The sequence below is a fragment of the Melanotaenia boesemani genome, chromosome 23 (genome assembly GCF_017639745.1).
Source record: "Melanotaenia boesemani isolate fMelBoe1 chromosome 23, fMelBoe1.pri, whole genome shotgun sequence".
NCBI lineage: Eukaryota > Metazoa > Chordata > Actinopteri > Atheriniformes > Melanotaeniidae > Melanotaenia > Melanotaenia boesemani.
Window position 1 is genome coordinate 6,847,423 of NC_055704.1, and position 14,165 is coordinate 6,861,587.

General features: G+C 38.7%; 1 protein-coding gene across 2 annotated transcripts; it reads right to left on the minus strand.

The window, feature by feature from the left end:
• Window positions 1–208: 208 nt before the first annotated feature.
• LOC121634357 (E3 ubiquitin-protein ligase TRIM68-like) lies at window positions 209–3,863 on the minus strand. 2 transcript variants are annotated; one of them, XM_041976920.1, is made up of 3 exons: window positions 3,732–3,863; window positions 2,823–3,113; window positions 209–2,658 (listed from the first exon to the last, which is right to left on the minus strand). In XM_041976920.1, exons 2-3 carry the CDS (start codon window positions 3,095–3,097, stop codon window positions 1,449–1,451), a joined length of 1,485 nt encoding a protein of 494 aa, XP_041832854.1. In that variant the 5' UTR covers window positions 3,098–3,113; window positions 3,732–3,863; the 3' UTR covers window positions 209–1,448. The 2 variants fall into 2 exon arrangements, with proteins under 2 accessions (XP_041832854.1, XP_041832853.1); XM_041976919.1 differs by having other exon boundaries at window positions 209–2,656; window positions 2,818–3,113.
• Window positions 3,864–14,165: the final 10,302 nt, after the last annotated feature.

The following is a 14,165-nucleotide window of genomic DNA, read 5'->3' on the forward strand; positions in this document are numbered from 1 at the left end:
TAGGTTGTGTGTGTGTGTATGAGCAGGGAAATACTGAAAACCTGCAGGACAGCTGCCCTCGAGGACCGACTTTGGACACCCCTGCGGCTCTGGCTGGAAAAGATGAGAATGAGGTAAACCTCTGATAGCAATAATGTCTACCCAAGATCGCTAGGATCTGATGCAGCTCTATGTTTAGGTCTTACTTCAAACATGTTTTCCTGGAATATCCAATAGATTTTCTTCCAAGTTTCCACTTAAGTAGTGGTAGTCAAGTAGTCACACAGGGAAAAAAGATGCATCACTAATTGTTTAATAATCTCATTGCAGCCATCTGGATAAAAATGTAATTGTGATGTAACTAAAGATTTCCACCCCTAGTTAGGAGATTACAACTTGTTTGGGCTTGTAGGACATCAGTGAGCTTATTTACCTGCTGACTGACTAGTCTAAACTTAAGCTGAATTTATGAAGGAAACAGAAAAGAAAACTCCAACATTTTTCATCTTTGAGCCTTTATTAGTAAACAAAGATCTTTGCACTGTGGACCCATGTTTCTCTCTGTCATAAGATCAAGTTGTCCGAGTCAATTTGAGTCATGGCGGTTAAAGTCACTCTTCATATTTCTGAGCTTTTACAAGCTACGTTGAGGTATTTCAACTAGACTTCGAGAAAACAGCAGGTAAAGTGCACAGGACAGGATGGTGACTTCCAGTAAACATTCATTGAATTGATATTTATGGGTAGAGAACCTTTTTAACTGAAAATCTGATGTCACCAGAGATGTTTTGGCTCCAGTCCCTATTGGCAGTCACTGGTTTTACCCCAAAGAGAGTCCACTAGTAGTTTTGGTATAAAGAGCCTTCAAATGACATTGTCCAACAGTTCAGTTCATTTTCTTTCATTTATCCAAAAGAGACCGAGACATTCCTCTCCTTGGTGACACTCTATAGCTCCTCTTGGGAAATCCCAAGGCATGTTCTGACCATTAGAGGCGTATCCTTTCAGCAAGTTCTGGGTCTGCCCAAGGGTCTCCCACTAGGACAGGAATAGGCGAAGTCCGTCCCCAAGGCAGCAGTCCTGCAGCTTTTGGATGTTTCTTGCAACAGCACATTTAAATTAGATTAATGTGTCAACATGCTTGGAAAGAACATGACAGCAAGCTGTTGATGAGCACCATTTGAATTGAATCAGGTGTGTTGGAGCAGGGAAACATCTAAAACTTGCAGGACTGCGGCCCTCGAGTTGCCCTTCCCTGCACTAGGATATGACCAGAAAACCTTTGAGGTGGAGGCAACCAGGAGGCAGCCTAATCAAATGCTGGACCCACCTCAGCTGAATCATTTACGCCGCACTCCCTCCGAATGTACGAGATTCCTGCTTAATCTCTCAGGCTGGGCCACTCTCCGAAGGAAATTCATTTCAGCCACTTATAATTGCAATCGCCTTCAAATAACCCAACAAATGATCTAATCAAACTGATTGACAGTAGTGATGATTATGGGGGCAGAGTTCGAGCCACCATCATTCACCCAGGGACAGAAGTACGGCAGGAGTTTCTCAGCAAAGCAGCAGCCAGTAAAGGAGTAGAGAAGATCTGCTGTATCGACACTATAAAAGGAGACCAGGCCCTTATCATAATCCAGAAACACTCCCACCTTCTGAGGATGTGCCCTCGGATGCAGACGTACTGCAGGGGTATCGTTGGCCTCGACTTCATCTCCGTTTCTTAAAGTAATAGTCCAGAAACCATTTTCAGGTTTTACTGTGATACCCTCCTTTCTGAAGATGGACTGTGTGGCGACTCCTACAGTCCACTCAGTTTTCCCCTCAACCTGAACCTCGTAGTAGACTATTCCTGAAGAGAAACTCTGCTTTCCTAAAACACTGACACATTGATTAAATCTGTCAGGGCTGTCTGGGAGTTCCATCCTCACGTCACCATGGTGAACCCGTTTACTGTCATCAGACAGAATGAGATTAGGATGAGCTGTATCAGGATCCAGAGTCACCTCAACTGCAAACTGCTGGACTCTCTTCAGTTCAGCCTTATTTTTCTTGTTAATCACAGGACAAATGATCAGAGGGGCAGAGTTTGTTCCCTTACTGTTATTGGTACAGAAGTATGGGAGGAGATCCCCATTAAAGAGACAGTCCGTGAAGGAGTAGAGAAGATCTGCAGTATCCACGTTATAAAATGAGACCAGACCATCTTTATAATTCACACAAACTCCCACCTTCTGCAGACGTGACTTCATAGGGAGACACACTGAAGGGTTATCAAGAGCTTCATACACTTTGTTTTTTAACCAGATTGTCCAGAAGCCTTTTCTGGGGCTCGTAAAAATATCCCCCTTCCGGTTAATGGACTCTCTGGCCACTCCTATAGTCCATCTTGTTTTGTCTGTTACCAGAACCTCAAAGTAAAATATTCCTGATGAGAACTTCTCCTTTCCTAAGACACTGCCACAGTTATTAAATCTCTTGGAGCTGTCAGGGAGATCCTTGGCCACGTTGCTATCATACACTTGTTTTCCATCTTTGGACAGGACCAGATCAGGATGAGCTGTATCAGGATCCAGAGTAACATCCACTGCAAACTGCTGGACTCTCTCAAGCTCGTCTCTTATTGTTGCAACCTTACAAGTCCCGTTCACCGGATGATGTGCATTGGAATCTAAAACCAAGCAAAGAAAAGAACAAATACATATCATCACTTGGTCAAAATAGCTGCTTCATAGATGGATATATGTCTTTATGTATTCTGGTCGCTTAGTTCACCCTATAAAACCACAACAAAGGAAATCAGGTTGAAGATACATGTGATGTTAATTTTACCTTCTTCTGACTTATCTTTTGGTTCTTGGTAGTTTCGTAAACGGTCCACCAGATCGTTTCTGCCAATGTCCTCAAGGATTTTCATGGTTATCTTCAGAGCTCCAGGACCTTTATATTTCTCCATCATCAGATCAACTGTCTTCCACCTTTCTGCCAACTCGAGGTCAACTGGTAGGATGCCATCCTCCTTCAAATACCACTTGAATTGGTCAAAGTAACGTTGTTCAAGACACTGTAAAATCTTTAAGAGCTCCTGAGAAAGTTCAGCCATGTCAGTCATCTGTCCTGGAAGCCACCTGGAATTAGAGAGAAAAATTAAATTTCTCTGAATTCAAATAAAATTGTTACGTTCTGCTGAGAAGAACCCAGAAATATTTTTAGCTAAGACAATATTTAGGGACCAGATGAAGTTGGAAATTTGCCTGTAAACTACAGTAAGACAGTAATGCAGGAAACAGTTGGCAGTTCCAGAAATACATTTTAAAAGATTCATAGACCTAAACATATGTATTATAAAAGTGTAAGGTTAGTTACTTTAATCTTTTCACTATTAAAATCAATAAACAGAAAAAGGCTGCAGGATCATTCCCTTCTTTTCCCTATTTCATTAACAAAATGCAAATACATAAAAAAAATCATGTGTTTTGCTATTACTTTTTATTTTTCCACATTTATTTATTTTATGGGTATAATTACTTATTTATTTTCACACATTTGTAAAGATATCTTTCAGAAAAAATATAAAGTATTTATTCCATTTAGTTATAGAGTAGCTCGCTGTATGATGGAGTTTTGCTTTTTGGAGTAGTTTTCTGATAACTGGAAGAGGTTAAACTAGGATGGATAGTATGATTGAAACTACATGTTTATTTATTCAGAGCTTTAGCAATGAAAATATGTTTAGAAGAACTCACCCAGCTAAATCCAAAACAGCCTCATTAATACAGAAAGCATAAAAAAGATGTTCAGATGTTTCTGTCTTTAGTTAAAACTGGCCAGATTAAAATACAACCCTTTGTATGTGAGAAGGTGTTTACGGTTTTGCTTTCGACTCCCTCCGTTTGACCTCCTGTGTAGAGGAAGTTCATCCTCCACTTCCTCTTACGTCACCACTTGAATATGTCGTAGCCCAATGAGAGTGCTAGTGATTAAGTACTGGCTTTATAACATGGTACAAAGGTGCTTTTGTTTAATGGCAAATAATCATTCATAATGGCTTTCAGATTCTAAAACACATTATAGTTTCCAGATGTGAAAGATAACAAATTCATGCAAAAATAAACAGCTTGGGGGGAATTTCATATCATCAGGACATAACACGGGGGCGGGGGGTGGAAGTCGGCAGGAACTCTTGTATTTTTCTGACTTGCAGCTACTTGAAGAAGCCTCTGTCTGAATGCTTAGTTTCCTCAGTGTGTTGTGTAGGGGATGTAAAGAATTGTCCATTATGTTCAGCAGCTTGCCCAGCATTTTCATCTGGACACTTTGCTCCAGATCAGTCTCCAGCACAGATCCATCTTCTTGATCTTGATTCTTCAAAAATAATATGGTAGAAAACCCAACTGCTAACAGTCTGATGTCTCGTGTTTTTCTTTACCATAACATGTCTAAGTTAAAAAACAATCCCTCCTTTTAGCTTTGCACTAGCTCAACAGATGAAATCATCCAGACCCAAAATTTAAATGTATGCAATTTTTTTATTTAAGCACTTTTTATTGTGATTACACAGAGAAATATTTCCTAAAACCAAGCCACGTCTCTTATGCTGGGCTGCTTTTGTGCTTATGTAAGTTAGGCTACATCTCCACAGAGACAAAAAAGCTATTTAATTTTTAATCCATGGTATGTAGTACATATGCCTGGCCTGTAAGTGGTGCTGTAACGCTGCCACAGTCAGACATGGAGCATGTGCAGAACCTCCTTTTGGTTTGCACATATGTGAAGCAGCGCTATCTAGATAGTCTGCCCGTCAAGAACTGTATGCCTGTCCTGCTAATCCTCCGTCAGCACTCCCCTGATCCTCCACACCTGTCCCTGATCCTCACATTCCAGTCAAGCCAACCTGTTTCCCATTGACTCACCAGCTCTTATATTCCCCAGCACCACACTCACTCCCGGTCGGACCTTGATGCTCTTACCCTCATGGACCCATCTCCTCTCCTGTGAAGTAAGACGATTCCTGTTTATTCCCTGTCCAATAAAGATATGTTAACTGTCTTTTGTCTCTGTGAGGTCCATGCGTAACAATGCCAAGATACAAAACTTTAAACTTTGCTAATACTGATACGTTGAAATGTTGCAGTGGCACCAACAGGTTCGTTGTTAGTGTTGTACGAGTTCATGCTTCATGTGAACTAGTTCAAAGTTCAGTTCTCACAGGCTAAAACTAATAGTTCGTAGGTCAAAACTCACAGAAGTGAGTACACCCTTCACATTTTTGCTAATATTTCATTGTATATATTATATATACTCTCTCTCTCTCTCTCTCTCTAGTGGATCAATAAATTAAAAAAAACATTTAATCACCAGTATCTGGAGCTGCAAAATACAGTAATTCACATTATCATCAGAATAACGTGTACATTTCCACATGTGTGTAGTAATCATGACCACCTAAACTGTCTCTCCTCATTATACAAACTTAAGTCAGATCAATTAAGTCTGAAAAATAAAAAAAGATAGAACAAGTTATCCTTCTTTTTTTCCACACATACCCCCGCAGTGTCTTAATTACTCCAAGGCTCCGGGTACCCCCCATTTGAGAAACACTGGTCTAGAATAATGAGCTTTGGGTTAGCGTATGCATGCGGTCTATGAGCTGGAGTGGCCTGGGTGAGAGTCTGACAGCCTGACCTTTTGTCCCAGTCTGACCCTGTTTTGGGTTGTTCTACACTGCTGATTGCAAAAATAAAAACATTAAGATATTCATACACTAATCTTCATCAAGCACCATCAAGATCCAGATATTATTTCTTCCAAAAATCATATAACTGTAATAATCTGTTATATTTAAATTACCATTTAGAGCTGATTCAACACCCCTGCAAATGTAAAAACATGACCAGTTTAACCACTAACTTCAATTAACTATACCAGGGATTGTGTTATGGACCTCCTTTTTACCTTTAACATCTGCATAAGCACAGACTGAAAGAACCACACCAGCTCATACAGAAGAGTAGGATTTTCTGAACAGATATGAAAGAGGAAGTCAGACTGAAAACCACATGGTGGTAGTTTATGAGAAGAAAAGTGCTCACTTCCCTTTTGCAGGGTTAAACGCAAGGCTACTAATAAGTGTTATAAGAGTTCACGTTGAAAAAAAAACACTGTTATTTCCTGTGGCCCATAAACCTCCTCCCTTGGTTCTTTGTAAAATCATCATGCTTTTCTTTCTTCCCACTGTTTCTGCCATCGCTCCTTTAATGCTTAATGGTACTTTTTATTTACATTTTACCAGTAAACTGTCAAACCAACATCCTGTTTTTGACGATTCTTTAGGCCTCCTATGTGCCAGTATGAGCCGGCACCCAAACAAATGCCACTACTGAATTCTGTACAGTGTTCGCTGGATTTTATGGAATATATCTGGTCTGATTTCTGAGTAACTGTTTTTATACAGGCTAAAGACAAATTTGAGTCTGAACAGATAAGTGATCTTAAAGGTTTTGTGTCCTCCACCCACTGGGCTGCTAATAGCAACGCTATTGCTATCATATAATCTCTTGCCTACTTGCACTGCTACTCCTGCACTTCCTGATGGATTCTTGGCTGCGTCTGTATATATTTTTATTTAACTATAAAAATTGTCAATATATGACTGAACAGAACCTGAGTTACAGCTCCCTGCCTTACCCCTGCTTTTCCTTTCCAGTGACCAACATTGGCACAGTTGGGCTGATGTTTACTCCATCTATTCCCATTTTTAGCTGCTCTTTGAAACACTGTCCATCCAAAGCACTTATCTTCTTCTACACTTCCCATCACAGTTTCCCGGAATTGTGCAGTCCTTTCCTGGTTTGCGTATGGTTATAACAATAGCTTCTTTCCAACTTTTTGGCAGCTTACCACAGTCCCAGACTTAGGGCACCTTCGAAGTGTCACAGTTTTTTTCTCCTCGTCCCATCACCTCACCATGTTGGTCGCCACCATACCTCTTTTTCCTTCTTCGCTAAAATTGTTTGAACTGTGTATTTTAACAAAAGTCTGAGCCAGCATTTCTGCCTTTTACCCATTTGTTACAGCTGAGGTGTCAAGTCAGAGCAAAACCATAGTCTCTTCATTCCATTAATCTTTTTAACCATGTTCCAAACCTTTTTAATCCCTGTCTCTGAATTGCAGCAAAACTGCATAAGTATTTTAGCAATCCACTCTGTCATCCTTACAAAACCAGGGATTAACCTCCATGAAACCAATCATGTCTAAAACCAGGTACCAAGGTGAATAGGTTTGAAACTTCTACCATCTGTGTTCCGTGACAACAGCGTAATCGAACAGCTGGAGGATATGAAGTCAGTGTGATGAACGAGTATGAGTAAGGAGTATGCTAACGGTGGTTCCACACCTCAGGAGCAATACTTCAGACTGAGCTTATGCAGGACATTAATGGTCATAGAATGTGCTTTTGGTTACCTTAGATTTGCGGCCCTTCAAAGGCCCGTGGACATAAATTTAAACGATCTGCCCACTTTTATATATACATGTTGTGTCCTACACAACTTCTGTGAAGCTACAAAAGATGGTGTGGATGAACAATCTGTTTCTGGAACAACTATAAAAACAAGGTTCTTAACAAAAAAAGTAGCATGCTTGAAAAAAGCTGCATAGTGCAAACACTTTCCAAAGTCTTGAAATACAGTGTGCATGGTCCTTTAAGAACTATAAAGTTGTATAATACAGTCAAAGATGAACTTCGTCATCTGAAAACAGTGTGTGTCTGTATGAAAAGTGTTGCTTTGGTGTATCATGTGGGTGTGCATGTCCTGCAGGGTGGTGGGGTTGTACAGGTGTATGCAAATGATGGGTTGGTGTAGTGTGATGTGGGGTCATAAGAAACAAGGTGGGAGAGTGTTGTCCATATTTATCGCGTCAAATTTTTGTCAAAACCAGGGAGAGCAAAATAAACATGCTCGCGCGCAGATTACACTACCATCGCGCAGAAATTCATTTACCGAGAGGACAAAAGATCCTCTCGCGTGACAGACGACCAACTCCCGCACGCGTGTGGAAGGCCTCGCGCGCGCATTTTACGTTCCGAGCGCGCGAAGCTGGATCAGACGCGCGCGCGTTTCTGTCATGCCGCCCCCGTTCGAGGATGGCTGCGCTCTCGCCAGCGTCTCTGCCCTCGCGGTGACGTTTTACTCGCGCGGATCAAAATGTGTTTTGACACATGGGGCGGGACAAATGCCCATTCTATAAGCCTTCTCCTGATTGGTCCGCGTACACAGGAAGTTGTGTCAGGAAGACCTTGACTGACAAGACGGCTGGAGCCGGGACAGTTGCGGTGGTTTTGGCATTTTGGCAACGATACTTTGCTTAAGGTAAGTGTATGGAGTTAGTTTTGTGTTTTTATTAAATGCAAAAAAAAAATTATCTGAAAGGAAAAAAAATATATTCGGGTTGCGCAAGATGGCGACCGGTGCAGACATGTGAGCGCGATGCTCTGATACATTAATGAGTATCTGATTAAGATTTGAAGAGGCCAACGTATTAAGCAGCTGTTTAAACAGCTCAACGCCCACCAAACAAGATAGAAAACTTTTTAAGAACTCCTTGAAGACTCCAACGATTGGATATTAGTCTCCGACACGTGAGACAACGAGCTAGCTTAAGTAGCTAACATCAACACTACACACGTGAGTCGAAATGTCTAAGAGAGACGCAAAAAAGATCCCAAAAGAAAGTTTAGTGATGGATATGGATCCAGAAGAGGGCTTCCTCGGCTTATGTACCCCTCTTCCCGTGACTCCAAGCAAAAGCCCAAACCCGAAGAAACTGTGCGGAGAAAAAAAGGAGATGGACACGGTTTCTAACGCTGATATCCTCCAAGCCATATGTGAGTTAAAGCAGAGTTTCTCCATCTTTGAGCAGAAGTTGCAACAAAACACTACAGACATTAAAGAAGTAAAAGAAGTGATGAAAGGACTCAGCTTTCAAACTAAAGAAACAGAGGAAAAAGTGATAAAACTGGATAAAAGGGTGGACGAACTGAAAGAAAAAACCGAAGAAGGGGAAAGATACAGCAGAAGATGGAATTTGCGGCTCATCAACCTCCCAGAAAAGGAAACCGAAGATGTGAGGCAAGAAGTTTTCAAAATATTGAGCCAAATTACGCCAGATGAAAAAAACAAGCTGGGTTTCCTGGTCGATATGGTGCACAGAGTAGGACGCCCGAGGGAAGACAACAAACCGCGTCCAGTGATTATCCAGTTCAACATGCGGACCTTCAGGACCAAGATCTGGAGAGAGTCGCGCAACGCCGACATCCTGAAGAGGATGAACCTCCGAATGGCCGAAGACCTAACCCGCTCCGAGAAAGAATGCAGAAACAAACTGTGGCCTTTGGTGGAACAAGCACGCAAGGAGGGAAAAAAAACCAGATGGCAAGGGCCGACGGTCTTCATCGACGGAGTGAAATTCACAGCGTAAGAATCAAGTGCTGCAGACTATGATACTTAAGGTTAAATATGAAAAATAATAAAAAAAAATAAATAAATAAATAAATAAATAAATAAAGAAGGTGCACTACAAGCACTGTTAGGGTCTCAAACAGTTTCATCTCATGTACTTGATACTCATAATGTTCAGAGTAATTTCTAACCTTCCTTTAAAGTAGAGAGCTTCCATAAGCTCTTTTCTTGTGGTTTTCTCGTTATTGTTGTTCTTAGTCAGGCGGCATCTAGTTTTGTTTTTGTTTTACCTTTCCATGGCAGCTAATAATTTCATCAACCTTAAAATTCTCTCTCTCAATGTCAATGGTATACGAAATATAGCCAAAAGAAAGGCAATCTTTCTGTTTTGTAGAAGATCTAACGCTGATATTTTCTTTTTACAAGAGACACATTCCTGTGAAGATGACCGTAAATTCTGGAAAAGTCAATGGGGTGACCAACTTTATTTAAGTCATGCTTCTAACAATTCTGCTGGAGTAGCAATTCTGTTTAATAAATTTAAAGGAGATATTTTAGAAACTCACTCATCGGAAGAAGGTAGATGGATAATTTTAGTGCTGAAGGTAAACAATATCATTTTGATAGTAAATAACAATTATGGTCATAATAATAATGCTCTAGCAAAACATATGTTTGTCCAACTGACTGTAAACCTCATCAAGCTCAAAGAGAAATATAAAGAGGCTCATTTAATTATCGGTGGAGACCTAAATGATACAGCTGATGATTTAATGGACAGATTGCCAGCAAGAATGCCCTCTAGTTCAAGATTTAATGTAATTTCATATTTAAGTGAGCATCTTAATGTTATAGATGCATGGCGTTATATTCATCCTTATCAAAAAGAATACACATGGAGTAATGCTAGTGGCTCCTTACAATCTCGAATAGATGTGTGGTTAATATCCTCTTATGCTACGCAATATGTCTCTGACATAACACATACTTATGCCCCCTTCTCAGATCACAAAATGATAGTTATTTCCTTTATTAATCCTTTAGAAAAAAAAGCAACACTACGTGGTTATTGGAAATTAAACTGTAACTTACTGAAAAATGAAGCCTTTTGTAACTCTGTCAAAGCACTTGCTGGGAATATCTTCAATGGGAAAGAATTAAGCAATATACAAAAATGGGAATTCTTTAAATTTAAAATAAGAGAATCAGCCATTAGACACAGTAAAGAAATGAAGAAACGTAGCAATCTTGAAGAAACTGGAATCATGAAAGAATTAAATATCCTAGTAAATAAAGGTTCCCTTACTCTAGAGGAAGAAACTAAACTGATAAAATTGAAAGATGATTTAGATAAATTATATACTAATATGACTAAAGGAGCTTTTATTCGCTCTAGAGCTAAATGGTTAGAGGAAGGTGAGAAAAATACTAGCTATTTTTTTGCCTTGGAGAAAAGGAACTATAAGAAGAATAATATCACTTCTCTAAAAATAGATAACTCTGTAACCTCTAACCCAATTGAACTAGCTAACCACACTTTTCAGTTTTATTCTGATCTATACAGTTCTAAGTATAATTCAATAAAAAGTGAAGAATTCATTAATAATGTTAAAAGATTTACTCCCCAGATATCTAACAAATTTAAATTGGATTGCGAAAAAATTATCTCTAAAGCTGAAATTCTTGAAGCTGTACACAAAATGAAAAAAGGTAAATCTCCAGGAATAGATGGGTTACCGGTTGAATTTTACCAGTACTTTTGGGATATAATTGAAACCCCCCTGTTTGAGATGTTAAAAGAATGTATAAATACTGAAGAAATGACCACAACCATGAAACAAGGCATAATAACCTTGCTCCCCAAGCCAGACAAAGACCACCTTCTACTGGATAACTGGAGACCAATAACATTGCTCAATGTTGACTATAAAATACTCTCACTAATTTTCGCCAGGCGTCTAAGAAAAGGTTTAAATGAAATCATAAATGAAACTCAAAACGGATTTATGAATGACCGCCATATAAGCTGTAACATTAGATTCATCCTTGATTTAATAGATTACTCCGAATATGTTCATTCAGATGCTTTAATGGTATTTTTGGACTTCTATAAGGCATTCGATAGTGTAGAACATCAATTTTTATTTCAATCTCTCCAAACCTTTGGCTTCGGGGAAAACTTTGTAGCATATATTAGAATGCTCTACAAAGACATCAATAGTTGTGTAATGTTATCCCCAAATACTACCAAAAGATTTCCAATCCGTAGATCTGTTCGTCAAGGCTGCCCCTGCTCTCCTTTTCTCTTTCTTATAGTTGCCGAATTACTCTCAATACAAATTCGACAGAGCAATGCCTTTAGAGGTTTAAGGATATTTGACAGAGAGGTGAGGATAACTCAACTGGCAGATGACACAGTGTTGTTTTTGGAAAACAAACATCAAATAGAGACAACACTTAGGTTAATAGACACCTTCTCTATTGCATCAGGATTGAGACTCAACTTAACAAAATGTGAAATCCTGTGTCTCTACAATACAAATGAAACAATGATTTGTAAAATACCAGTTAAAAAATGTGTGAAGTATCTAGGAATTCATATTTCAAAAAATCTTACTGAACGTCAAGAAAAAATTTTTAAGCCTAAACTACAAAAAACCAAAAATATATTTAATATGTGGCTTCAAAGAGATTTGTCCCTGTTTGGAAGAGTTCTTCTAAGCAAGGCTGAAGGTATCTCCAGATTTGTATATCCTACTCTCTCTTTATATGTTCAACAATCCATCTGTAAAGAAATAAACAGCACCCTGATTAATTTCATCTGGAAAAACAGATGTCATTATCTAAAAAAAGAAATCTTGGCAGCACCAAGATGTGATGGCGGCATGGAGTTGTTGGACTATATGGATATGAACCACACTTTCAAGACAAAATGGATAAAGGAATACTTGAAAAACCCAGACTCTCTTTGGTACTTTATACCTCAGAACATTTTTGATAGAGTTGGTGGGTTGAACTTTCTCCTAAACTGCGATTATGATATTTCAAAGTTACCATTAAAATTATCCAAATTTCACCAACAAGCTATGTCAGCAGCCAAATTATGCTTTAATCATAATTTCTCTCCGCACAAGACCATTATCTGGAACAACGAATTCATAACTAGAGGAAACAAATCACTATTTCTGAAACATTGGATTGACAAAGGAATAATCTACCTAAATGATTTACAAAATGATGATGGTGAAATTTTTAGTTATGAAGAGTTTCTGAGATCTAAAGTCTTTCCGGTTACTTATAAAGAATTTCAAACAGTGATTAAAGCTATTCCCAGTGGCATTCTCCAATTAATGAAAGGGCATTATGAAAAGCAAGAAACAGAAAGGGATGAATTCACCTTCCTTATCAATGGTCGAAACATTACGAGTCATCATTGCAATAATAAACATATAAGAAGTCTATTTCTCAGGAAAAGAAAAATTACACCCAGAGGAAAATTTATATGGTCCTCCTCTTTCTCTGATATTAACTGGAAAGCAACTTGGCTCCTTCCACATAAATTTGCTATCTCTAACAAAATAAAAGAACTCCAATTCAAGATTATACATAACATCTATCCTACCAACTCTTTTCTAACAAGGTTTATTAACACTGATGTGAAATGTGTATTTTGTAATGGTGAAGTAGAAACAATTATGCATCTGTTTTATGAATGTTATTTTTCAAAGTTATTATGGAAAAAAATTGAAACTTACATTGCATCACTTTGCAACATATCTATTAATCTTACAGCCAAAGACATACTTTTACTCTATAACAACAAAGATAAAAAAATACAACACTTTACTAACTTAATCTGTCTAATTGCAAAATTCCACATACATAAAACGAAATTTTCCAAAGGTCGACCTTTCTTTTCTGTATTTAAAAATGATTTCCAAAGCTACATTGAATGCATAAAAAAAATTGACAACAAAAAATGTATACACACAGTTAACATAATCCAAGAATTTATTGGAGAATTGTAATAGTTATGCCTCCTTCTCCTTTAAGTTATTTGTATTACTTTAAGTTTATTGCCATTTGCTATGTATTTCAGTTATATATGCACTTTCTTTGTAACATTCTGCTCTGATTACTTAATGTTTATTTATGTCACATCTCTTATATATATTACCTTTATTTTAAGATGCCATGTTCAATTTACAATATCTTTAATAACTATGATTGTATATTGAAAGAATTCAATAAAGAATTTAAAAAAAAAAAAAAAAAAAAAAAAAAAAAAAAAAAAAAAAGAGAGCGCAGCCATCCTCGAACGGGGGCGGCATGACAGAAACGCGCGCGCGTCTGATCCAGCTTCGCGCGCTCGGAACGTAAAATGCGCGCGCGAGGCCTTCCACACGCGTGCGGGAGTTGGTCGTCTGTCACGCGAGAGGATCTTTTGTCCTCTCGGTAAATGAATTTCTGCGCGATGGTAGTGTAATCTGCGCGCGAGCATGTTTATTTTGCTCTCCCTGGTTTTGACAAAAATTTGACGCTATACATATTCACCACTCCCACTGAAAGACTGCACACTCTGTGGTTGAATTGAAATGAACTGAGGCAATATTAAAAATCCCTCTGTAATGGTGGTGTTGATGTTTGCAAGGTTGTTGTTAATCTGGGTCATGTTGCCATTTACCTGACCTGTAGAAAAGACTGACATTCTGGCTTTTT

Coding starts and splice junctions, on each gene's coding strand:
- LOC121634357 (XM_041976919.1), bottom strand. CDS start 3,097: ATGACTGACATGGCTGAACTTTCTCAGGAGCTCTTAAAGATTTTACAG. Junction 2,657..2,817: donor AAAAGATAAGTCAGAAGAAG/GTAAAATTAACA, acceptor GCTTGGTTTTAG/ATTCCAATGCACATCATCCG.